At 46.7% G+C, this 27,255-nt stretch overlaps 1 protein-coding gene across 3 annotated transcripts in view; it reads right to left on the reverse strand.

Moving 5' to 3' along the window:
• The window catches only part of LOC106573705 (zinc finger protein 423), a 137,762-nt gene that overhangs the window by 12,081 nt on the left and 98,426 nt on the right, over positions 1 to 27,255 (reverse strand). For all 3 annotated transcript variants that reach the window (XM_014148998.2, XM_014148999.2, XM_045697177.1), the window contains 2 exons: positions 5,127 to 5,258; positions 2,056 to 2,171 (listed from right to left, as the gene is read on the reverse strand). In XM_014148998.2, the coding sequence (XP_014004473.1) occupies positions 2,056 to 2,171; positions 5,127 to 5,258 (248 nt within the window). The remainder of the gene's footprint in view (positions 1 to 2,055; positions 2,172 to 5,126; positions 5,259 to 27,255) is intronic.

Here is a 27,255-nt window from a genome sequence, read left to right on the forward strand (position 1 = left end):
TCTACCAACCACCAGAGTGGAGAGGGAGGGAGAAAACATGAGGAAAAGAGGGAGGGAGAAAACATGAGGAAAAGAGGGAGAGAGGGAGGGTTTGTCGTAGTAGTAGGCTGATAGCTCAGGATGATGGATCCAGCCAGGGGCAGGGCAGAATAACACTGACCCCAGCTGCCCACTGGACCCACTCTGGAGTGAGTTATACAGAGCTTGGCCCTCCACGATCTGTCTGGACCCTAATGACCCGACCCAGCCAGAACCCTGCCAGGATAGGGTGGGTGGAGAGAGGGAGGGAGGAGTGGACGGATGGAGGAAAGAAAACCTGATGGAGGGGAGGGGTGGCTAGATCCGCATGTCTTTGCGTCTGCTTGTACATGTACAGTGTGTCAGCATCTTTAGTGGTTAAACAGATAGTGTGTATAAGTATATGTAGGTGTGGTTGTACAACAGGTAGTACACAATATATACAAAAGTATGTGGACACCCCTTCAAATGAATGGATTCGGCTATTTCAGCCATACACTTTGCTGACAGGTGTATAAAATCGAGCACACAGCCATGCAATCTCCATAGGAACACATTGGCAGTAGAATTGCCCGTACTAAAGAGCTCAGAGACGTTCAACGTGGAACCATCATAGGATGACACCTTTCCAACAAGTCAGTTTGTCCAATTTCTGCCCCGGTCAACTGTTACTGTGAAGTGGAAACGTCTAGAAGCAACAATGGCTCAGCCGCGAAATGGTAGGCCACACAAGCTCACAGAACGGGACCGCCGAGTGCTGAAGCGCCTAGGTTGCAACAATCACTACCGAGTTCCAAACTGCCTCTAGAAGCAATGTCAGCACAATAACTGTTTGTCTGGAGATTCATGAAATGGGTTTCCATGGCCGAGCAGTCGCACACAAGCTTAAGTTCACCATGCGCAATGCCAAGTGTCAGCTGGAGGGGAGTAAAGGTCACCACCATTGAACTCTGGAGCAGTGGAAACGCGTTCTCTGGAGTGATGAATCACGCCACACCATCTGGCAGTCTGACGGACGAATCTGGGTTTGGCAGGTGCCAGGAGAATGCTGCCTGCCCAAATGCATAATGCCAAATGTAAAGTTTGGTGGAGGAATAATGGTCTGGGGCTGTTTTACATGGTTTGGGCTAGGCCCCTTAGTTCCAGGTAAGGGAAATCTTAACGCTACAGCATACAGTGACATTCTAGACTATTCTGTGCTTCCAACTTTGTGGCAACAGTTTGGGGAAGGCCCTTTCCTGTTTCATCATGACAATGTCCCCGTGCACAAAGCGAGGTCCATACAAAAATGATTTGTTGAGAAGAACTTGACTGGCCAGCACAGACCTCAACCGCATCCAACAACTTTGTGATGAATTGGAACGCCGACTGCGAGCCAGGCCTAAACGCCCAACATCAGTGCCCAACTTCACTAATGCTCTTGTGGCTGAATGGAAGCAAGTCCCCGCAGCAATGTTCCAGCATCCAGCGGAAAACCTTCCCAGAAGAGTGGAGGCTTTATAGCAGCAAAGGGGGGACCAACTCCATATTAATGGCCATGATTTTGGAATGAGATGTTCGACGAGCAGGTGTCCACATACTTTTGGTCGTGTATGTAGTAGCGGTAGCCCAGCTAAATGATGGCCTCTCACTATGCTAATCAAATGGATTCCTGTAAGAGTATGTGTGCACCAGAGAGCCCAGCAGGAGAGCTGATTGATTAGCAATAGACTGGACTCTAACCGTTACTGTCCATAAGAAAGCTGATGAGTTTCTTATTAATTATCAATCATACCACAGAACACATTTAACTATACCCTGTCATAACAGCCTGTTTAACACTGGAATTGAATCCTGGTAGTGAAGTCCATAAACTGAGGTGGACAAAAATATTGGTTTATCAAAAATTCTGCTAAGATACTCAGGAGTCCATTAGAAGCAATTAATATTGAAGTCATATCTTATGATTTAGATTATATTGGCCAGCAAAAGATGCTGTATGGTGCTTAGAGATGCCATCACTCTCTGTTGTTTTGAAATGAGTGTTAGTGTACTGACCTGGAGCTCAGTCTGGAAGAAGAACTTCTGTGGACACTGGGAGCAGTCGTAGATCTTGTCCTCCTGACCGTGGACGGCAAAGATGTGCTGCTGCAGCTTATTGGCCTGGACAAAGGCTGGGGGAGGGGAGAAGGAGGAGGATAGGTTAGATGATTTGTCAGACTGATGATAAGTTATGCTAACCAGAGAACTAGGTTATTGAATACAATTTTGCGAGGGAAAAGGGAAAGGTTTCAAGTCTCGCTCTCCCTGATAGCAAATACTGAGGCTAGAGACAAAGTCATACTAGTTCAACTAAAACAACAACCTCAACAGCGTCAATACAAATAAAGAGAAAAGGACCCCTCTCACATGAGCATTAGTGGACGAAGCGCCATCAGAGCCACTACGGGGATGAGAGGAGAGATGGAGAGATGGGGGAGACAGCATGCAGACCACACTATCCCCTACAAACCTTGTGATATTTATCAATAAATTATCCTCCATTCCTGTTTTTTAATTTTCGCTCCTGTGTTTTTTTTCTTCTGTTATGTTTCAGTAAACTTAAGTTTGCTGTGTGTGTGGAAAGACTGAATTATTAACCCTCCCCAAAGGAGCAGCACCCCCTAACTTATTCATAACCCGCACAGGAATAGAGTTAAACTTTAAAAGAGTGCTGTGTACCTGTGGGGGAATGGGGGGACACATCTACTGAGAGGAACAGAGAGAGAGAGAGAGAGAGAAGGGCGGCTGCTACATGGTCTGAGCTTACAGTAAGTCTTCTGATGCAGACAGACAAACAGAAACCAACAGACAAACAGACATAAACAGGTAGATTCTTAGACAGACAGCGAGGGATTGGGATGTCCAATTACTAGAGAAATACTACAAACAGACAAAAAAATACAGAAAGACAAACAGAAAGATGACAATGGATAAAGATGGAAACAAAATGGCATCTCAGCTGCAGTCAACCATATCTGTATTTAGTGGAAATAATGATTTCTGATTGTTAGAGGGGAGCCAGAGGTCCAATGTGACTTTCAGCCTGCTGCCTGTAGAGCCTGGCTGCTTAGCTCTGAGGACACGTACAGCCGGCCCCTAAACCGTCCGGACGGCCACAGAGGATTAGCCGCCCTCCTCTTTCAAACTGCTCTTTATTCTCTGACCTCTCAGGACCTTTCTGATCTGGGGCACAGCAGACACAGGGGACCACGGCCAAGCCTGAAGGACCTTGAGCCGTTCTGTTCGACCTGCTAGTCTCGGCTAGTCTCGGTGTTACACCTGTCCAGCCCTGTGACTGTGCATGTGCCATTATTAAGCTGATTGTGGCTTTGCTAGTCTCTGTGCTACGCCTGGCCGGCCCTGGCCCTGTGCATTACTCTGTGGCTGTGCCTGTGACTGAATAGAGCGGACTGTGTGAGTCTCAGCCACTCAGGGGGGACGTCTCACCAGGTTGCACCGTGGGTAAATCAGCTCTAATTAACGTTCCCATCAGCACGGCAGGACTCTTGAAGGACCGGAGTTCTCCTACTCAGAAGCACAGAGTTGACCTCTGTGGACTGGCTCTGCTCGGTCAGCGGCAGCTTGGGTATTTGTCATAATATTTTCACTATCTCGCACCCTGATTCTGATGTGTGGAGTGAGTTTTTTTCTATCTTGGCTAATTCTTTACTGTATGGATTTACAGTTGAAGTTTACATACACATTAGCCAGATACATTTAAACTCAGTTTTTCACAATTCCTGACATTTAATCCAAGTAAAAATTCCCCCTGTCTTAGGTCAGTTAGGATCACCACTTTATGTTAAGAATGTGAAATGTCAGAATAATAGTAGAGAGTGATTTATTTCAGATTTTATGTCTTTCATCACATTCCCAGTGGGTCAGACATTTACATACACTCAATTAGTATTTGGTAGCATTGCCTTTAAATTGTTTAACTTTGGTCAAACTTTTCGGGTAGACTTCCACAAGCTTCCCACAATAAGTTGGGTGAATTTTGGCCCATTCCTCCTGACAGAGCTGATGTAACTGAGTCACGTTTGTAGGCCTCCTTGCACGCACACGCTTTTTCAGTTCTGCCCACAAATTTTATATGGGATTGAAGTCAAGGCTTTGTGATGGCCACTCAAATACCTTGACTTTGTTGTCCTTAAGCCATTTTGCCACAACTTTGGAAGTATGCTTGGGGTCATTGTCCATTTGGAAGACCCATTTGCGACCAAGCTTTAACTTTTCAGGTTATGTCGATCTAGGACTCGTTTTACTGTGGATATAGATACTTTTGTACCTGTTTCCTCCAGCATCTTCACAAGGTCCTTTGCTGTTGTTCTGGGATTGATTTGCACTTTTCGCACCAAAGTAAGTTATTCTCTAGGAGAAAGAACACATCTCCTTCCTGAGCGGTATGACGGCTGCGTGGTCCCATGGTGTTTATACTTGCGTACTATTGTTTGTACAGATGAACGTGGTACCATCAGGCATTTGGAAATTGCTCCCAAGGATGAACCAGAGTTGTGGAGGTCTACAATTTCTTTCTGAGGTCTTGGCTGATTTCTTTAGATTTTCCCATGATGTCAAGCAACGAGGCACTGAGTTTGAAGGTAGGCCTTGAAATACATCCACAGGTACACCTCCAATTGACTCAAGTGATGTCAATTAGCCTATCAGAAGCTTCTAAAGCGATGACATCCTTTTCTGTAATTTTCCAAGCTGTTTAAAGGCACAGTCAACTTAGTGTATGAACTTCTAACCCACTGGAATTGTGATACAGGAGGATACAGGTGATACAGGAGGAGGACTGTATTTTACCACAGGAGGGGGTAGAGGCTGGAAGGTATGGAGAGACAGTGGGAGATGGAGGAGTAGAGAAGGAGAGGGTGGAAAGGTGAAGAATGTAACAGGGTCCGTGTATTAGCATCTCTGCTATTCTATGGGTGAGATGTTATTATATGTATGTGAAAGGGCAGCAATGTGTTGGGGCCTGCGGCTCGAGTGGACCATGTGTTCAAATTGTCTCTGTTTGTGTATGTTAATATCGGTCAGACACTGAAGCACCTTGACTGCCCTCCACCTGCCCCCCCACCCACCTGTGAAGCAGACGGGACACTTGAAGGTGCCGCCCATGCCCTCGAAGCTGTGCTCGATCAGGTGACACAGGAGCTTGGCCGGAGAGTCAAACATCTGGTTACACAGCTTGCACTCGTGATTGATGCCTTCCTCTGTAAAAGAAGAACACACCATACAACAAGGAGGGTCAGAGGGTGAAGGCGGGGGAAACACATTATACACATACATTATTATCAAACACACACATACACACACACACAATTAAAAGCGTCAGCTCATGTACAGGTAAGTGTGTGTACTAAAGTATAGCGGTTCAATTCCATCACTGCCTTTCTCCCATGTGCCAGTTCATTCTGCAACATATAGCAAAGCTCCAACACTTGCCTTGGCCACAGTGTCCCTGACACAGAGCCCAGAGAGGGAGACATGTCCAGTCTGAATCCTACTGAGAAAGGGATGTCCGTCCCTCCTTCCCTCTTTCCCTCCATCCGCTCATCTCTCCCTCTCTCTCGCTCTCTCTCTCTCAGGTCCAGATCTGGCCTATGTGACCAGCCCGCTCCCCCCTCCCCTTCTCCCAGTGCCTCTTCTCTCCCGGCCGGTAATTGCCTGCCACCCCCAGTGGTCTGGGCTATGTGCCCTCCCCCTGCTCGCCGCTCTATTTTAAGCCTGCATGAATGACATCAGCGGCCCCCTCCGCCGTGGGACAGATGAAAGGTGGGCGTTGGGTCCTGGCTGGGCGCCTCCGCTCCTGTCTTATCGGCCGAGCGCCACACAGGACCGAGCCGCGCCCGTCCCCGTGCCATCAGATTACCTCCACTGCGCCCCAATCGCAGCCTCTCGCCAAGCCCCGAACCATGGAAGACACCGCTGCCGGTCCCTGTCCCCCCTCAAGGCAACCTCCCAGTCTACCCCGCTGTCCCACCGCAGACAGCGTCCCCCATGCCCCGAGGTGTCCCGCTGCTCAGCAACAGTGGCACGCAGAGTTAATAAAGTCTTCAATCAAACATCCATAACACCCCCCTGACCTCCCCACCTCACCCCACCAACACCCCCATACCAAAACCACATCCACTGACTCCAATCTCCTCTCCGTCTCAAAGGCCTGCACAAGGGTGCCTTAATCCCTGTCTGAATGGCTACGGGAAGGAGGGGGGTGTGTGGCTGGGTGCGGATGGGGCTTAGGGGGATTGGCTAGGATACTCCTTTGGTCTGCCCCTCCCCGCTGCTGCTTCCTCAAAGACATCACGTTTGGGTGGGATGCCTTTCTGTCCCAAACCACACTGAGATGGTGGTTGATTACCATTTAAAATATTAAATTGTGGCAAGATTGAAGCAGCAGGTGAATCTTCCCATGAACCCAGAGACACACAGAGAGAGAGAGAATAAACCCTACAGCGATAACAGCACCATCTGACCCATAGAATACTAATCTACAAACATCAACTGACAATAGATCTAGCATACTGCATACGGGTCCAAAAGTGAAAAATAAGGTGAAATGAGGGTTATGTATGAGTTAAACATTGGGAGAATTCTGGCAAACTATATATATATATGAGTGAGTGAGTGAGTGAGTGAGTGAGTGAGTGAGTGAGTGAGTGAGTGAGTGAGTGAGTGAGTGAGTGAGTGAGTGAGTGAGTGAGTGAGTGAGTGAGTGAGTGAGTGAGAGATATCTGAGCTCAATACAGAGAGCAGGGGGATAATTGGGCTGTCCGCCAGGCCAAGGGCGCAGAGCGAGGGGGCCTAGAGCGTTTGTATGTGTGGGTCCTATGAAAGTGTTGTATTTTCTATACAAATACAGTTGTTTTGATCAGTGAGTGAGGAGTCCACTCTGTCTGTCCTCCCTTTCAGCGCACAGAGGGAGGGCTGGTGGGCTGAGCTCTATCAGACACAAAGCGGGCTGGGTCGGGCGAGCTGTGTGTGTGGGGGGGGGGGGACCATGGCGAGATGACAGGACCCTGGAACGTCCTGCCGGCCAGCTTTGTGTCTGAGAGAGCATTTGATCCGTGAGGCAGCCTCACAGCCACATAGCTCCTACTCTGGGAGGCCCGTGCTGGGGCAGGGAGGGAGAGCAGAGGTTTGGTGAAGGTGAGACCTGGGAGTTTCACTAAACTAGCACACAAAGCCAAACTGTACTCAACTTGTACAGAGTTTAGAGCATACTAATTACGCTATGACATATTAAGAGTACATACTGTCCTGCTATACAAATCACTGATGCAGACTACCATGAATAAACATAATCCCTATTAGTGTGTCACCTCTTTTCTTTTCTCAATACATGACCATTACAATTACAATGATGGATTGATTAATCACAAGTAAGAGGTTGCGGACTTGGCCTGTTAGATGAGTGTATGGATGTTTTGTACTAGCAGCCCATAGAAGAGTCATTAGTATGGCAGCAGAGAGAGGTTAAATAGCTACAACACATCTCATCCTTTAAAGGCCTCACTTCAGCTATCTGCACCACAGATCAGACACGGAGAACAGGAAAAAAGAGAAGGGCAAACAGACTGATCTGTTAAGAGGCTTGATCGGTATGCAGAGTGAAGAAAGGGAGAGAAAGTGAGAGAGGGAGGAAGACAGTGAGAAAAAGGGAATATTTAACTGATTGAGAGGGGAAAACCTTCCCCACCTCCTAAGGTATGCACAATCTTAATTGAGAAACAGCATGATGCCGTCAAACATACGTAGAATTACTGATGAGGGCTTGCCAGGACACTAATGGGAAAAAGAGAGAGGGAGAGAGAGAAAGCAAGGAGGAGAGAGACAGTGTGAGAGAAAGCAGGGGGACGCGAGAGTGAGGAAGAAGAAAGTGATGCGGGACAAAGAAAATCGGTACAATTACATAACGGGATATTATTTCTGATGATATATCATATCGCTTTGACAATATCGCAATATTATTTTTGCGCTAGTTGGCTGTACCTGCACCAAAACGGCAGTATTTTTCCTTCATAGGTTGTTCTCCATCTTCTTTTTAAATAGGGAGCCAATTTGTTTCCAGGACTTATTTCCATGACTGATCAAAACTCGTTTTCTCACGGCTCTCGTCCCTCCGCAGCAGACATATGGTGAGCAATATGTTTGGAACACTGAATCTTGAGAATCGCAATACATATCATATTGGCATCTAAGTATCGTGCTGATATTGTATTGTGAGGTCCATGGCAATTCCCAGCCCTAGAAGAAAGAGAGGGATGCACTGAAAGAAAGCAGGTAAAGGATTACAGTCTAAGGTGGATGGAGAGATGGAGGGCCTTGCAGTGATGGAGTGGAAAGATGTGAAGTGAAGGAAATAAAAAAACTATTTATGTATTATTCCTAAACTGTTATTCCACCGACTGAACAGAAGTCTTATCCTGTACAAACACTGCTGCGGTACGGTGGGGCGGCTGCCTCTGTTGCTGCTTAGCCAATGTGCTTCCAGCTAATTGACCAGGGGGAGTCAGGTGGAGCCCTCGCTCGCAGCCCTCCCCGGGGACAGCCCTGTCTATACAGGCGCACCCTTCCTCCCACTCCAGCTACCCTCCCCTCCCCCACAACCCCCTGCAGCGTGCACTGGCACATAAATGAGCTCCTTGGTTGTGAGCTGGGCTTCCCCAGGGCCCCGGCCCCCTCCCCTCGCCTTGCGGCCTAAAGCCTGGCCTGGCGATTGATGGCAGGGATGGCGGGAGAGATACAAGGGGAGAGCAGAGTGAGGGGGGGTGGGAGGACTGTGTGGTTGAGGGGGCAAAAGGGGGTGGAGGTGCTGGGCTCCTCTAGGGGGCCAGCTCAAGGTGTGTTGCCATGGAAACACACAGAGAGAGGAGGGAGAAATTGAGGCATACTGAGCTTGACCCATGGTAGTGGGGGCGGCAATGTGGGCCAGAGTACACACACACACACACACACACACACACACACACACACACACACACACACACACCCTGCTGCAGAGCTGGAGGCGTCCCAAGAGCTCTCCACCTCTACATATACACACAGCAGCACACACACACATCCACAAATACACAAATAAACATGTAAACACACACACACACACAGCTGCAATGCTGAGATGAACCCTGGAGCTCCTAACACCCACACATACACAGACTTTCACTCGCCTTCACTCAATCTCTCTCTGACACAAACTCTCTGTATGCCACTTCTCTATCATAGCTATTCACTACTCTTCATCCACCAGTTTACTGACTCTGCCTGGGACCATCCTTCTCTCCCTTCAACTCCCTCTTTCTTTCCTTTCCTCTCCTTCTCCTGCTCTCCTGGCCACGGCCCTGGTTCACACGTTTCCTATTATCTGCAGTAAATATTTCCGGAGCGCGCTCTCCGTCGGCCAAGCGTGATGGAGTCTCCGGCTCCAGATATTTTTGGCAGACGAGGACGGCATATGGAGCTGACCAGCTTGGAATCTCCTATCAGATTACATAACAGTAGGATGCTGGATCTCTCCACCCCGTAGAAACCGACCTTCATGCAAACACACAAACAAACTGTCCTTCCAAAGCACACTAGACACTCGTCATTCCATTTCCCCCCTTCTCCCCAACTCCCTCCATCACAGTCATTTCTATAAAAACACCCATCTACTCTTTCCTGACATACAGTTGAAGTCAGAAGTTTACATACACTTAGGCTGGAGTCATTAAAACTCGTTTTTCAACCACTCAATTTCTTGTTAACAAACTATAGAAAAAAGATTGTAGACCTCCACAAGTCTGCTTCGTACTTGGGAGCAATTTCCAAATGCCTGAAGGTAACACGTTCATCTGTACCAACAATAGTAGGCAAGTATAAACACCATGGGACCACGCAGCCGTCATTTTATTGTTCATAAATGTGGTGGGTACTCTCTTCGTTCGCAATACTTTATCCTGCTAACTGTTCCAAATGTCCGAACTGAATTTGGTAAAAGAGATTTTATGTACTCTGCACCATCGTCTTGGAACGCCTTACAAAATACTTTTAAACTGGAAGAACTTGTACCGATTGGTATTTTTAAATCACTGATGAATGATCTTGAGACTGATTCCCTGACCTGTCAATGTTTTTAATTTGCTGTTTTTGATTTTGTTATACTCTTGTGAATTCTATGGTTTTTACTAGATTAATTGTAGTTTTTCATGTTGTTTGTCTGTAATTTTTGTAATGACTTGGCGCTGCCTATCTTGGCCAGGACGCTCTTGAAAATGAGATTTTAAATCTCACTGAGCCCTTCCTGGTTAAATAAAGGTTAAATAAATTAAAAATACCCCTCAGAAAGGAGACGCATTCTGTCTCCTAGAGATGAATGTACTTTGGTGCGAAAAGTGCAAATCAATCGCAGAACAACAGCAAAGGACCTTGTGAAGATGCTGGAGGAAACAGGTACAAAAGTATATATGTCCACAGTAAAACGAGTCAACATAACCTGAAAGGCCGCTCAGCAAGGAAGAAGCCACTGTTCCAAAACCGCCATAAAAAAGACAGACTACGGTTTGCAACTGCGCATGGGGGCAAAGATTGCACTTTTGGAGAAATGTCCTCTGGTCTGATGAAACAAAAATAGAACTGTTTGGCCATAATGACCATCCTTATGTTTGGAGAAAAAAGGGGGAGGCTTGCAAGCCGAAAAACACCGTCCCAACCGTGAAGCACGGGGGTGGCAGCATCATGGTGTTGGGGTGCTTGCTGCAGGAGGGACTGGTGCACTTCACAAAATAGATGGCATCATGAAGTAGGAAAATGATGTGGATCTCAAGACATCTGTCAGGAAGTTAAAACTTGGTTGCAAATGGGTCTTCCAAATGGACAATGACCCCAAGCATACTTTCAAAGTTGTGGCAAAATGGCTTAAGAACAACAAAGTCAAGGTATTTGAGTGGCCATCACAAAGCCCTGACCTCAATCCCATATAAAATTTGTGGGCAGAACTGAAAAAGCGTGTGCGTGCAAGGAGGCCTACAAACGTGACTCAGTTACATCAGCTCTGTCAGGAGGAATGGGCCAAAATGTACCCAAATTATTGTGGGAAGCTTGTGGAAGGCTACCCGAAACATTTGACCAAAGTTAAACAATTTAAAGGCAATGCTACCAAATACTAATTGAGTGTATGTAAACTTCTGACCCACTGGGAATGTGATGAAAGACATAAAAGCTGAAATAAATCATTCTCTCTAATATTATTCTGACATTTCACATTCTTAAAATAAAATGGTGATCCTAACTGACCTAAAACAGGGAATTTTTACTCGGATTAAATATCAGGAATTGTGAAAAACGGCGTTTAAATGTATTTGGCTAAGGTGTATGTAAACTTTCGACTTCAACTGTACTTTATGTGGGCTTTTGACCTAAGGACTGGTGTCCACTGACCAGCCTTCAGGTCTGATTACCAAGGTTCTCCGTTCTTATTGGGTCTGTTGACACACTGCAAGGTCAATGGCCTAAATTGGCCACTCTGAACTGCAGGAGCCATGATGAAGCCATGGTACTCAGTGGTAGAAAAAGTACCCAATTGTCATACTTGAATAAAAGTATAGATACCTTAATAGAAAGTTACTCAAGTAAAAGTGAAAGTCACCCAGTAAAATACTACTTGAGTAAAAATCTAAAAGTATTTGGTTTTCAATATACTTAAGTATCAAAAGTAAATGTAATTGCTAAAATATACGTAAATATCAAAAGTAGAAGTAAAAGTATAAAAACATTTTTTTAAATCCTTATATTAAGCAAAGCAATTTTCTTATTTTAAAAATGTACGGATAGCCAGGGGCACATTCCAACACTCAGACATTATTTACAAAATATGCATTGGTGTTTAGTGAGTCCGCCAGACCACAGACAGTAGGGATGACCACGTGTTCTCTTGATAAGTGTGTGAATTTCACAATTTTCCGGTCCTGCTAAGCATTCAAAATGTAACAAATACTTTGGTTGCCAGGGAAAATGTATGGAGTTAAATTACAATATTTTCTTTAGGAATGAAGTGAAGTAAAAGTTATCAAAAATATAAATAGTAAAGTACAGTACAGATACCCCAAAAACGACTTAAGTAGTACTTTAAAGTATTTATACTTAACTACATTACACCACTGACGGTACTAAGGCCTCTGGGACTGGAATCCCTCATCTCAAAGACCACCCTTATATCTGACAAGGTCCTCCGTAATCCTTCTAGTCCTATTCTACTGAACTACCTCACAACAACTCCCCACCTTCCACCAATCACATTTCCTCCCTCCTCCACAACACCTGGGCTCCACCAAATCAGGGTTAGGCAGTAGGCCCGCGCCCCCGCCCAGCAGCCCTGTCTGGCCCTGGCCGCCCGCTGTCCATCCAGGCCTCTCTCACTGGGAGAGCTGCTTCTCATTTCCTCCACACACACGCAGATAAAGAGGCAGCACACAGAGACACAGGCAGGGGCCCCCCAGCCAACACCAGAGAAATGGGAAATAATCAACGACATAAGCTTGCATGTGCTGCGTGTCCTCGGCTTACACCTAGCAGCCTATATGCAGATGGAAACAAGATGTTTATGTTTAGGCATCTTGAGTACACTCTATAATAATGACAGCCATATGCAAAGGAAATCAAAAAGGAAATTATATGTGCATTTAAATCTCAGGGTCAAAAAATAAATATCTCGGAGCTTGGTTAAAGCGAGAGTAAAAATATGGATTATATGTCATTTTCATACGCCAAACTTACACACACACACACACACACACACACACACACACACACACACACACACACACACACACACACACACACACACACACACACACACACACACACACACACACACACACACACACACACACACACACACACACACACACACACAGACACACCAGATGGATTGTGAGAGGGAGAGTGTGAGGGAGTATAATGTATGCATGGTATTTGTGTTTTGAATGTTAATGGAATGCTCTAAAGTGCCCATGTGGGAATAGCTGTAATCAGTGCACCAATAAAACCACCACATGATAAGTCTTTATAAGTGGCAGTCATTCCCAGGGCCTCCATTTACTTCAAGTGTTGCTCTACATCTTCCCTCCTCTACCTCTCACTGACTCCATCCATATGTTTCCATATGCCTCTATTTTACAGCCCACATTAGCAGGCCCTGTGCTGTCCATAAAGGTTGCCGATAGGCCACATTACGAGACACTCACACACAGGCCCTACAAAACACCTCAGTAATAATGAAAGGTTCTATGTGGGGACATATGTTCTAATTGACATTAACCGACTATTGTCACTCTCTTCAGTGGAAGGCATTGCATTGTGAGTCTGTGGTAGTTCCCACAAGAGCAACTCATACATCATCACCACCCATCCAACTAGGTTACCAAGCACTTCTGTTCTGTATCTAGGGCTAATCACCACGGCAACAGCAATTGACTGTAACCTGTAATCAAGGCTGGTGTGAATAATGGGTTCTTCTGATCGGCATCTGTGTGACTGGAGCTTTCTCTGGGCCTTGCTGACAAACACAGCTGTTTCTGAGATTGAGGGACAAGGTTTTCAGCACAGCTCTGTGCCAGAACACTGCAAAGCCATTACTAATAATCTGTAATAAGAAGACAATTACTAAACCAAGTAAACTAAGCCAAATATGATGGTTATTTTGATCACTGATATTGGTCATGCAAAATGCACTACGGCCTAACATACAACCGCTGACCACAAGGTGAAACACAGCACTTATTCCATGCCCAATACATAACTTTTAATAGGTGCAAACACACACACACACACACACACACACACACACACACACACACCCCCAGATTGCTAATTGAGGCGATTGAAGATCATGTAGATAATGAAGATAGTGTAATTAGGTGTGTTGTAAATGGAGGTCTAGGCTGCTGCATGGCTGCTGCTGGCCTGTGTTTCTGGACAGCCCTGGTCTGATAGAGCCTTATTGAATCTGAGGCCTGGCGCTGTGGGCTGCTGGAGCAGCAAGGCACCTGGCCGGACTCACAACCCAACCTCACAGACTGGTCATCAACCTTCACAAGACACAGGGGCTCTCCACTACCCTCACTAGCTGCCAGAGATAGTCAGTAGTAGTACAGTAATGCAAACACACTTGCACAAAGAGACAGACCAGGGGAAGGACGTGAGAGGAGACTCTGTGTTGGAACACTGTTGATCATTAACGCAGTGGTGGTTCACCATCATTACACTGAAGACAGGCAGGACGGCCTGATCTGAAAGAATGTTTCCCTGTACTGACAGGGCCTTCAACACAACAGAGCACACAACACAGCCAACAATGTCACTGTATGTGTGTGTGTACTGGGGTGTGTGCGTCCACGTTTGAGCTTCTCTGTGCTTTTATGTGTGAATATCTCATCCTACCCTGCTGTGGTATATCTGTGTGTGTGTGTGTGTGTGTTCATCTGTATACATGTGTGTATGCATGTGAATGTCTAATCCTACGCCCCTGGGTGCACTGGGGGGTTTATCCACGGTACAACTCCCAAATGCATCTAAAAAGCCAATCTCCACGAACCATTCCACAACAATTACTCATTGTCATCTCTTCCCTAAGGGAGAGGGCAGATTCCTGGGACTTCATTTCCTGTCCCCCAGCCCAACTGCCCCCCTCTCTCAGCTGTGAGAGAAAATAATCACAAACAACAACCCCAGCAGCAGCAGATTTCAGCGATCATACAGATATGCAAAACATCCCACCCTACTTTGTAGCTAGGGATCGGCAGCCAGGGTCGTGTGGGCCTGCTGCCCTGCTCTTCCCATTGTGTTGTTCCTTTTTCATTAGAACACCAACCCAGTCTTTGGTCGGCTGGTTGAGAATTATCCGGACGCCAAGGAGGGGGAGAAAAAAATATGAGGAAGCAGCAGGATGCTAATAATGCACCTCCAGTTGTTCAAGTGAACCTGCAAATGTGCCCATCTGTAGAGAGACAGAGAGAGAGAGGAGAGAGAGGAGAGCAAGAGAGAGAGCGGAGAGAGGAGAGAGAGACTCAGGGCTGTGCTAAGGGCCCCCACGCCCTTCCCTTGAGGCATCTTTCGTACTCCTCTGGAACTCATCCTCCCAGAATTCCTCACTCTACATTGGGCCTCTCTCTGCTAGAATGCCGCATTGACTTTTACAGTAGCATAGTCCTCATTGTCCCTGTATGCGCCACTAATATGCCACTCTGTTCCTGGTTGCCTCTCTGTGGATGGGGCATGGGTCAGAGAAAGAGACTGCACAAAGAGGAAGTGCCATGGGCCCTCCAGCCTCCTGTATCCCCCCCCCCCCCCAGCCCCACCCCCTGCTGCTACCACCACATTGAAATACAAACAAATAAATAACTTCCCCATTCATTATTCCGAGGCAGGAATCAAATATACATATGTTGGGAGATTTGTTTGTGAGTAAGTGTAGGGCAGTAGAGGCTTTTAAAAGGGCCTCATCGTGACGAGAATTCACAAATGATGCTGGGATTCCCCACTGATACAGGACGAGATAATTAAAGCCTAACTAGCTTCAGTGTGGAGCGGGGGAGGACAGAACAGAACAAAGGCCATCACTCTGCAGAGATATTGCAACCTCTGTCTGCAGAATCCACACACGGGCCACAGAATGAGACTGCACCAGTGATGCACACACAGCTTACTACCCAGCCCCCCAGCATGCCTCGCCAGGCGCTGTGTACTAACGGCACCACTTAGCCGCCAGACAGGGCCTCCTAATCCAATGCCAGGGCTGTTTGAAGGTTAGCAGGGGTAAAGCAACACACTAATATTAATATCATTGTGTGAAGGATGGGAGTTATTAAAGATGACTGGGCATGTGTGGAGGGAGGCCTCTCCCTGGGGCTGACACCAAACAAGATGTTCAAAGACCCGCAGTCAAAATAAATCAATATTAATGCACACACATCCACAACAAAGGACGAGATGTCAGCAACCCTGTTTAGAGGACGCTTTTTCATCTTAACTTTGCCCCCTCTCTCTCCCCATAGAAGGAGGAGGCGGCTGTTTATCCCCCTAAGCACGCTCATCTGTCCCAGCTAGGAGGCCCTCAGTCAAATCAAAGGCTCTCCTGTCAGGGCAAATGTGGTCTATCACCTACACACTGTGGCTGATGCCAGGTAGAGGTAGGGAGGTCATGGGCGGAGAGGTTCCCATCCTCCTCATACTTCCTTCCTCCACTTTCCTCTGTTCTACTGGGTCTGTCTGGGTCTGTCTTCACAGCTGCACAGTGACTGCAGACAGGGAGAGAGGAGAGTAAGTGGGCTGGAAAATGGCAGAGGGGATTTGGAGTCTTTTAATTGTGACTGAGGGAATCAGTGTCACTGGCAACAAATCCCATCTGAAAGCCTCCATCCTGTTCTGTTGGATTCTGGGACTTTGGACTGGAGTGACAGAAGCTCCTTGAAAAATGACTGGATTACAGTTACCATAGTGCACCTACAGAAGCTGCTCACTTGACCTTCTGATGACCTGGCCCGGGTATCCTGGAAGGATATTGACCTCATCCCTTCAGTAGAGGATGCCTGGTTATTTTTTTTAAATGCCTTCCTCACCATCTTAAATAAGCATGCCCTATTCAAGAAATTTAGAACCAGGAACAGATATAGCCCTTGGTTCTCTCAAGACCTGACTGCCCTTAACCAACACAAAAACATCCTGTGGTGTTCTGCATTAGCATCGAACAGCCCCGTGATATGCAACTTTTCAGGGAAGTTAGAAACCAATATACACAGGCAGTTAGAAAAGCAAAGGCTAGCTTTTTCAAGCAGAAATTTGCTTCCTGCAACACAAACTTAAAAAAGTTCTGGGACACTGTAAAGTCCTTGGAGAATAAGAGCACCTCCTCCCAGCTGCCCACTGCACTGAGGATAGGAAACTCTGTCACCACCGATAAATCCACTATAATTGAGAATTTCAATAAGCATTTTTCTACGGCTGGCCATGCTTTCCACCTGGCTACCCCTACCCCGGTCAACAGCACTGCACCCCCCACAGCAACACGCCCAAGCCTTCCCCTTTTCTCCTTCTCCCAAATTTAGTCAGCTGATGTTCTGAAAGAGCTGCAAAATCTGGACCCCTACAAATCAGCCGGGCTAGACAATCTGGACCCTTTCTTTCTAAAGTTATCTGCTGAAATTGTTGCAACCCCTATTACTAGCCTGTTCAACATCTCTTTCGTGTCATCTGAGATTCCCTAAGATTGGAAAGCAGCTGCGGTCATCCCCCTCTTCAAAGGGGGGGACACTCTTGACCCAAACTGCTACAGACCTATATCTATCCTACCCTGCCTTTCTAAAGTCTTCGAAAGCCAAGTCAACAAACAGATTACCGACCATTTCGAATCCCACCGCACCTTCTCCGCTATGCAATCTGGTTTCAGAGCTGGTCATGGGTGCACCTCAGCCACACTCAAGGTCCTAAACGCTATCTTAACCGCCATCGATAAGAAACAATACTGTGCAGCTGTATTCATTGACCTGGCCAAGGCTTTCGACTCTGTCAATCACCACATCCTCATCGGTAGACTCAATAGCCTTGGTTTCTCAAATGATTGCCTCGCCTGGTCCACCAACTACTTCTCTGATAGAGTTCAGTGTGTCAAATCGGAGGGCCTGTTGTCCGGGCCTCTGGCAGTCTCTATGGGGGTACCACAGGGTTCAATCCTTGGGCCTACTCTTTTCTCTGTATACATCAATGATGTCGCTCTTGCTGCTGGTGAGTCTCTGATCCATCTCTATGCAGATGACACCATTCTGTATACTTCTGGCCCTTCTTTGGACACTGTGTTAACTACCCTCCAGACGAGCTTCAATGCCATACAACTCTCCTTCCGTGGCCTCTAACTGCTCTTAAATACAAGTAAAACTAAATGCATGCTCTTCAACCGATCACTGCCTGCACCTGCCCGCCCGTCCAGCATCACTACTCTGGACGGTTCTGACTTAGAATATGTGGACAACTACAAATACCTAGGTGTCTGATTAGACCGTAAACTCTCCTTCCAGACTCACATCAAACATCTCCAATTCAAAGTTAAATCTAGAATTTGCTTCCTATTTCGCAACAAAGCATCTTTCACTCATGCTGCCAAACATACCCTCGTAAAACTGACCATCTTACCGATCCTCGACTTCGGCGACGTCATTTACAAAATAGTCTCCAATACCCTACTTAATAAATTGGATGTAGTCTATCACAGTGCCATCCGTTTTGTCACTAAAGCCCCATATACTACCCACCACTGCGACCTGTACGCTCTCGTTGGCTGGACCTCGCTTCATACTCGTCGCCAAACCCACTGGCTCCAGGTCATCTACAAGACCCTGCTAGGTAAAGTTCCCCCTTATCTCAGCTCGCTGGTCACCATAGCAGCACCCACCTGTAGTACGCGCTCCAGCAGGTATATCTCTCTGGTCACCCCCAAAGCCAATTCCTCCTTCGGCTGCCTCTCCTTCCAGTTCTCTGCAGCCAATGACTGGAACGAACTACAAAAATCTCTGAAACTGGAAACACTTATCTCCCTCACTAGCTTTAAGCACCAGCTGTCAGAGCAGCTCACAGATTACTGCACCTCTACATAGCCCATCTATAATTTAGCCCAAACAACTACCTCTTCCCCTACTGTATTTATTTATTTATTTTGCTCCTTTGCACCCCATTATTTCTATTTCTACTTTGCACTTTCTTCCACTGCAAATCTACAATTCCAGTGTTTTACTTGCTATATTGTATTTACTTCGCCACCATGGCCTTTTTTGCCTTTACCTCCCTTATCTCACCTCATTTGCTCACTTTGTATATAGACTTATTTTTCTACTATATTATTGACTGTAGGTTTGTTTTACTCCATGTGTAACTGTGTTGTTGTATGTGTCAAACTGCTTTGCTTTATCTTGGCCAGGTCGCAATTGTAAATGAGAACTTGTTCTCAACTTGCCTACCTGGTTAAATAAAGGTGAAATAAAAAATAAAATAAATAAAAAAAAGTGAAGAGTTGAACAACTTGACTGGTACAGACACAACCGTGACAGAAAGGACCTGTATAAAAATACGTCTTTGGTGTGTCTGTCCAACAGTGTGTGCATTTCACAAATGACACACATTAACATACATTACACACACATGACCACAAACACATTATGCACAGACAACAGCTGGAGCTGCAGTTAACGTGAGGGCAGAGAGAGAGCCTGTTCATCCATCCCAGTGTGTATGATTACTCTTTAAACGCCATCGGATGGTTCAACAATTGTCACGGCTGAGTTCAGAACATGTCGTTGCTTTGTTCTTTGTCTCTCTCCCCTGCCTCTCAGTCCCTCGTCAAAATAACATCTGTTTGCATCATACAGACACCTGACAGGCAGCTGATGTCACCCTCCTGCTCCACTGCCCAAAAAGGGAGTTTTGTGTGTGTGTGTGTGTCAGAGCACATCTGGGTACAGAGCACTCATCCTCATCCAGATGTGTGTTTCCATGCTTTGCAGCCTAACGCCCACCTGGACACCGTCAGCAGCCAGACACAACGAGGGGGGAACAACCCCCCCCCCCCCTAAAACAACAACAAAATACTCAACACACAATTAACCAAATACATGGGAGAGGAGCTTTGTATTTCATGGACGGTGAACATAAGAAATAGATTGCGTGTGTTTGTGTGTGTGCATGGGTTGGTGAGGTGGTGGTTTTCTGCAAGGTGTGTGCTGATTGCAGGACGTTGATGGGACACAGATCTCTTCCTCTCAATTCAATTAAAAGGGCTTTATTAGCATGGGAAACATATGTTTAGATTACCAAAGCAAGTGAAATAGTTCAAACAAAAGTTAAATAAACAATTAGAAATTAACAGTAATATTACACTCACAAAAGTTTTTAAATAATAGAGACATTTCAAATGTTCTATAATGCCAGGTACAGTGTTGTAACACTGTGAAAATAGTTGAAGTACAAAAGGGAAGATAAATAAACATAATATGTTTACAATGGTGTTTGTGCTTCACTGGTTGCCCTTTTCAGGTCAGAAATATTGCTGCTGTGACGGCACACTGTTATTTCACCTAATATATATGGGAGTTTATCAAAACCTGATATTATTTGTGGGTTGGTCTTGGTAATCTGAGGGAAAAATGTGTCTCTAATATGGTCATACATTTGGCAGGAGGTTTGCAGTTTAGTTTCCATCTCTCCCTCTTTCTCGCTTGCTCTCTCTCTCGCTCTCTCGCTATGCAATGTTGGGTGAGGTGAAGTGGGACTCAAGAGGAGGGACGGTTGGCCTGCCTGTTCTCCTCTCCAATCCCCCACACACAGCAGCCCCGGCCTAATCCCCCATGATACACCAGGGCACTTCCAGAACCACAAAGACCCATGCTGCAGCTAGGGGCTAGCACACATACAGACATCCAGATGCTGAAGGTAATTAACTTACCTATCTGTGTGTGTTTGTGTGTATGTGTGTTTGTGTGTGTGCATGAGATTTCAGTATCTCACTATCTTGCAGGAAACAAAAGCATAATAGGCTTCCTTTAGTACACACACACCTACTGGTGAACAGAGATTGCAGGCAGCCCTTGCAGAGTGCGAGAGTGAGATCAGGGATGGATACCTGCTGTGGCACAGAGGAGGCAGTTCTGGGCTAGGCTATGCCCAGGGTCTTAATGACTTAATTGAGGTAATTATTTGGATAAGAAGTCCAATCACCTGGTTCTTTTGCTGAAGGTCCTCATCAGGATCTAATTAAAGAGCTGGTCCCAGTATGAGCCCTCACTGCCAACCAGGCCTGATGCGTCAGAACAGAACACAGGCTTAGGACTAATGTATAACACAGGGTAGGTAAACCAAAGGCAACTCAGGGACTGACTGTCTCTTCCTCTTCACCTCTCCGTAACCTCTGCTTCTTCCTGTCCTCTCTATCTACACTCTCATTTCCCTCCCGCTGTCAATCTCCCATTCACTCACTCCATCTGCACTCCCTCATTCATTACTCTCTCAATCACGCTCTCCTCTCTCTCTCTCTCTCTCTCCTCCCTCTCTGTCTCTCCTCCCTCTCTGTCTCTCCTCCCTCTCTCTCTCCTCTCTCTCTCTGTCTCCCCTGCCTCTCTCTCTGTGTCTCTCTCTCCTCCCTCTCTGTCTCTCCTCCCTCTCTCTCTGTCTCTCTCTCCTCCCTCTCTCTCTCTGTCTCTCCTCTCTCTCTGTCTCTCTCCCTGTCTCAATTCCTCTATGTATGCCTTTCTCTCTCCAGCTCCATACTTCTTCCCTTCCCTCTTTATGCACCTCCCTCCCTCCCTCCCGGCAGTGGGGCCAGGGTGCATGTGGAGAGGAGGCTCTCCTCTCCTGTAGGAGCTCTGCTGTGCTGGTTTAATTGCGACAGCACCCTCATGAGCCAGCAGAGCACAGGGCACGTCAACACCTCCACAGAGTGCTCAAGGGTATCCAGCGGGGGTGCAGAGTCCCCCCCCCTCTCCCATCCTTGGTTCCACCCCCCAACCCGAATCCTGAAACAGGCGCCCAGAGAGCGCCCGTCAAGAGCTCACTCCTCACATCTCATTAATCAGCTGCCAACATCAAACAGCAACTCTCCCCACTTCCCAGGGGCCGCCGGCCCGCCCGCCCGCCTGCCTCCCTCCCTGCCTGCCTGCCTGCCTCCCTGTCTCCCTCCCTGTCTCCCTCCCTGCCTAGCTTGCACAGGCTGTTGTGTGTTGGCAGCTATGTTGTGTCTCTTGTGTAATGTGTTGTGTTTGCTATGTAGTTGTAAGTTATATAATTGTGTCTGTTGTATGTGTATGGTCAATTGTATATTGTGAGTGTCATGAGTACGTAGTGTCCATTGTGTTGTGTCTAACATATTGTGCCTGCAGCATGGATGTGTTGTGCCATTTGTCTCATGATATTTTTTACTGTGCATAATCAGACTGCAAAATATGTCTGTGTGTATGAAGAACTGTGAATATTGATCTTAGCATGATTTATTAAAACATATTGTACCCCCGCACACTGACTCAGTACTGGTTCCCCCTGTATATAGCCTTGTTATTGTTATTCTTGTTGTGTTACTTTTTATTATGACTTTTTACTTTAGTCTACTTGGTAAATATGTTCTTCTTCTTGAACTACACTGTTGGTTAAGGGCTTGTAGGTAAGCATTTCACTGTAAAGTCTACACTTGTTGTATTCGACGCATGTGGCAAATAAAGTTTGATTTGATATTGATCATCTTTTGTGCCACTGAAATCCGACTCCACTGACAGCAACCTGACACAATTACCACCCACTCAATGAAGCCCATTAACTCACTCCCACATGGGAATCCACACACATGATCACACAGAGAGACCCACACAGACAGTGGTATACATGAGTCTATCACTCAAATGCTCCTTGTGTGATGAATAGCTAGGAATGCACTTCCTTAATGACGACAACACATTCTCCCCCTCACTCCATCTATTATGAACGGGCCGGGACAAAAGCAGGGGTGATTACACAGCGTATAAACGTTCTATTGTAGGAGTGGACCCTCACGTCACATCAGCACAAACCAGTTTTACCGGACAGGTGCCCTTCAGACCAGGAACCCTGGTTGACCCCACTGGCCAGAAGAAGTCCCTTTTGAAGTGCCACGTTTAACCAGCAGGGCCGGGATATGGCCCCAATCAGCCTTCTATATCACGTATTCTAAACAAACCAGAAAAGTCCAAGCTGGAATGCTTTTTGCTCCAGTACACGACAGGGGAATAAAGTCCAGATCCACATACCTCCTCTTGAACACAGAAAGTGTCAAACTTTTTCTATGAAAATAGGCCTACTCATTCAACAATGGACCAAGATGTCATCTAAAACACCTTTCCTAACAGCTAATCAAACATGGAGGACTCATCAAATGTTGGGGTTAGTGTAAAGTATGCTGTGTGATATTATTTAGTTTTGCCTATACTATTACAAGGTATAATATGCTTATTACAAATAGCCATACAACATGTAACCTAACCAAGGCATGTTGGTACTTACGGACTGCAAGCATCATTTCATTCCCTATTTGACAGTTTTTGTGAGTGTTCAGTACATGAAGAACATGCTATGGACAGTTATGGATCAATCCCTCATTTCTCCAATTGGCACAAACATGCCAACCTTAGGCGAGGGGATGCTTGGATGACTCTCTACCCCTTTTCGTGCTTGAACCAATAGGCAGGGTCGGATGGTTTGGCGGGAAATTTTGAACACTCCCCTCAGATGGAGGGAATAAAAGAACTGAAGTAGGTTTCCCACCGCAGTTCCAGTGAATGGATGAACCACCCAAGGACTTATTCTTGCGAGTTGTCCTTTTTCCATTGAAGCCGAGCCAAGGATTCCGGAACACCAACTCGCATCCAACTGATCCCGTCTAGATCTCAGTCATCGATGGCGAAAGCTAAAATTCCTTGCCAAACCCTGTTCTGCCTTGCACAGCCGAGGACTACCCGGTGTCAGCGCACATCGCAGAGTCTTCAGCCTCCTAGGACTCCGATCTCTGAGCTTGCGTGAAGCCGGCTCACCATCAGATAGTGCAGCAGCAAAGTCATCTGACCAACGACACCCATTCCATCTATTGAGAGTAACTAAAATCAAATCACATGTTATTAGTCACATGCACCGAATACAGTGAAATTCTTACTTACGAGCCCCTAACCAACAATGCAGTTAAAAAAGAATAAGAATAAGAAATAAAAGTAACAAGTAATTAAAGAGCAGCAGTAAAATAACAATAGCGAGACTATATACGGGGGTACCGCTACAGGGTCAATGTGCGGGGGCACAGGTTAGTTGAGGTAATATGTACATCTAGGTAGAGTTATTAAAGTGACTTTGCATAAATGATAACAACAGAGAGTAGTAGTGGTGTAAATAGTTTGGGTGGCCATTTCATTAGATGTTCAGGAGTCTTATGGCTTGGGGTAGAAGCTGTTTAGAAGCCTCTTGGGCCTAGATTTGGCGCTCCGGTAACGCTTGCCGTGCGGAAGCAGAGAGAACAGTGTATGACTAGGGTAGCTGGAGTCTTTGACAATTTTTAGGGCCTTCTTCTGACACCGCCTGGTATAGAGGTCCTGGATGGCAGGAAGCTTGGCCCCAGTGATGTACTGGGTCGTACGCACTACCCTCTGCAGTGCCTTGCGGTCAGAGACTGAGCAGTTGCCATACCAGCCAGTGACGCAACCAGTCAGGATGCTCTCGATGGTGCAGCTGTAGAACCTTTCGAGGATCTAAGGACCCATGCCAAATCTTTTCAGTCTCCTGAGGGAGAATAGGTTTAGTCGTGCCCTCGTCACGACTGTCTTGGTGTGCTTGGACCATGTTAGTTTGTTGGTGATGTGGACACCAAGGAACTTGAAGCTCTCAACCTGCTCCACTACAGCCCCGTCGATGAGAACTACACAGTTAATTGCCTTTTTCTCTCTCTTGCATTGGCATGATGTGTAATGTGTAGCTTTTTAGGTTGACGTTAAATAACCGCATAACTTTAACATTAGAACGGAACACCTTTGAAGTTGCTTCCTCCATTCACAATTCATAGACCATACTCTTTGGCAGTATGCACCCGCGTGATCTGTTAAGTATAGTCTTGAGTGTATCCAAATTGAGAATATCATCTTCAAACAACTTGCTGGTAAACAACCTACTGAATGAATCATTTCCTACTGTATTGATCATATGCCATTATCATTCATCCTGTAACCATTGATTCATCTGACTTTTTTTTATTATTGACATTTTTGTATTTGACCTGTTGTTGTGTGTTTCTCTGATACAAAACAAGCTGTAGAAAACAGTACGTGTTCACAAATCTGATATTAGGCTCATCAGGTATACCTTCAGATAAATCAATTATTGCTATTTTTGTCTTCTAGTGTCTTTGTTAAGATAACACATGCATAAGGTCTTCCTAGAATACTATTTTGTCCAATAATGGATTGGTTCCCCAATTCATAACACATATGAATTATCCTTATATATACATTCATCATTTATAGTAATAACTTGACCAATATCCCCTACGCCATCAGCGTTGGGGTAACGTTCTGCCCCACTCCCCAGCTGCAGCCCATTAGAGGGGGAATTCATTCATAAAATAGAGACATAGTAGAGACGGAGTGAGGAGATGGAGTGATAGCGTAGGGAGGAGAGGAGGAAGAGATGGTGAGAACGCGTGAGAAAAAGGCAGGGAGAAAGGAGGACAGGGAGGGAGAGAGAAAGGGGAAGAGGGAGGAAAAGAGCAAACTGAAAGCCCACTCTCACACACAAGGGTCCCAGTAAGCGAGGGGCCATGCCGTCTCAGTATCATCACTGGGCCGCATGGTGCTGGGAGACCTCATTAACAGGTATAGCTCTTGGGCATACAGAGAAGGTGTTAATAAATACACACTAAACAGAGGAGACTCTTCAGCACTAACCCACCTGTGTCTGTGTGTCAGTACTGATTCCCTCCACAGAAGTCTGATATCTAGGCCTAGCCAATGTGTTACTTACTTGCAAATAACTAAAATTCTTACAAATGTTAGATTAGTTAAGATTTCTAACATAAATGGTTTGCTTTTATGGGGATATTAATGAAACAAACAATAACTATTTCTTAGTATTGGGTACATTAGCATCATCCCCTACTGGAGCCAGTCAGTGGTCCAGAAGCCTATCAACTCCTCTCCCAGTCAGCACATTGTCCTGAGACAGACTGAGACCGAGTTTGGAGTGGACAGGGTTTTCCTGGCAGCCCAGCAAGGTCTGTTCCCTGACGTACAGCCATGCCGCAGCAGCGGTGGCCACACTGCCTGAGCCTGCCTCCCTCCCTCACTCCCTCCATGTAGCACAGGAAGAGAAGAGAAGAGCTGGTCTGGCTTCCTGTGGAGCCATGGCGGTAATGGCAACCAGACGCCCAACACAGTGAGAGGCCTGCTTGCCAGCGCAGAGGAAGTACCAGCGCCACCCGTAACCCGATCTCTGCCCACAGCTGTCCAAACACCAGGGGGAGAGAGGGAGCGAGAGAGACAGAGAAAGAGGGAGGGAGGAAGGGGTGAGGGTTGAGGGAGGGGGCCCCTGGGGGCCTGGAGCAGGCTGGCGTGCCCCACAGTGAGGGGTACATTCTTTCAGCTCCTCTCTATTCACTCCCACCCCCTCTCCCCTGGCACTCCCCCCCGTCCTCCTCCTCATGCCAAAGTCTGCTCCAGGAGATGGGCCAATCAGGGGGGCATCTGGGAGCTGGGGTGGGGTATGGAGGAACACAGTGTGTGTATACGTGTGTGAGCCTGTGCTCATGTGTGTTTATCCATTTCTGATTGCGGGGGGCTCTGCTCTAATCTGGCCTCTGTAGATTGTGCGGGTACGTGTGTGTGCCCATGTGAGCGAGGTTGTGTGTGTGTGTGTTTATCCCTCTGTGTTTGTGGGGAGCTGAGCTCTAATCTGGCTCCTGTATGCCTGTGTCAGTGTGTGCTCTCTGCTCACTCTCCTGGGGATGGTGACAGTAAAGTCTCTTTAATCCCTGCCAGCCCCGGCTCTACAACACACCTCCCACAGCATGCTAATAAGGCCCTACACACACATCCACACATGCACACACATCTCAAATCCACATCCACGCACCAGCCAGGGGAGCACTGCCTGTCACACCTGAGCTAATCCATAAGTACCTCACAGTGGGAGAGTGGGTATTTTTCACCTGCTCTGGTACTACGAGGGAAAGGAGGGGACAAACACTTTCAGCCCTCCAGGGTCAGGGTGCCCTCTGCCCCCCTACTTCAACACCTACACAGAGGTAGAGCCTGATGAAAATAACCCCACACCATCAAAGACATCCTTCTCCTCTATGATCAGGCCTCGGGCCTGTGCTTCACTGTCTGCCACAGTTTGCCTGCTTCCCAAAGTTATATAGGGTTACTGGGGTAATAGCCGTACACTGGAACAGCTTCCCGACCATGGCGGTACAGATATCCTGATAGGCTGAGGTCTCAGACATGTGGATAGGGCCTGGGCCTGGGCTTGCCACACTACACTGGCTCATACCCAGTATCACCACAGTACAGGAGACACACACACTCAAAATACATTAGACAGGCCTATCACAAAAAGATAGATCTCTCCTTCTCATCCTTTCACTCTGCTCCTCTTTCTTCTCTTCCCCCATCTCTCCATAGCTAAGCGCACTAC

The sequence above is a fragment of the Salmo salar genome, chromosome ssa16, assembly GCF_905237065.1.
Source record: "Salmo salar chromosome ssa16, Ssal_v3.1, whole genome shotgun sequence".
Lineage (NCBI taxonomy): Eukaryota > Metazoa > Chordata > Actinopteri > Salmoniformes > Salmonidae > Salmo > Salmo salar.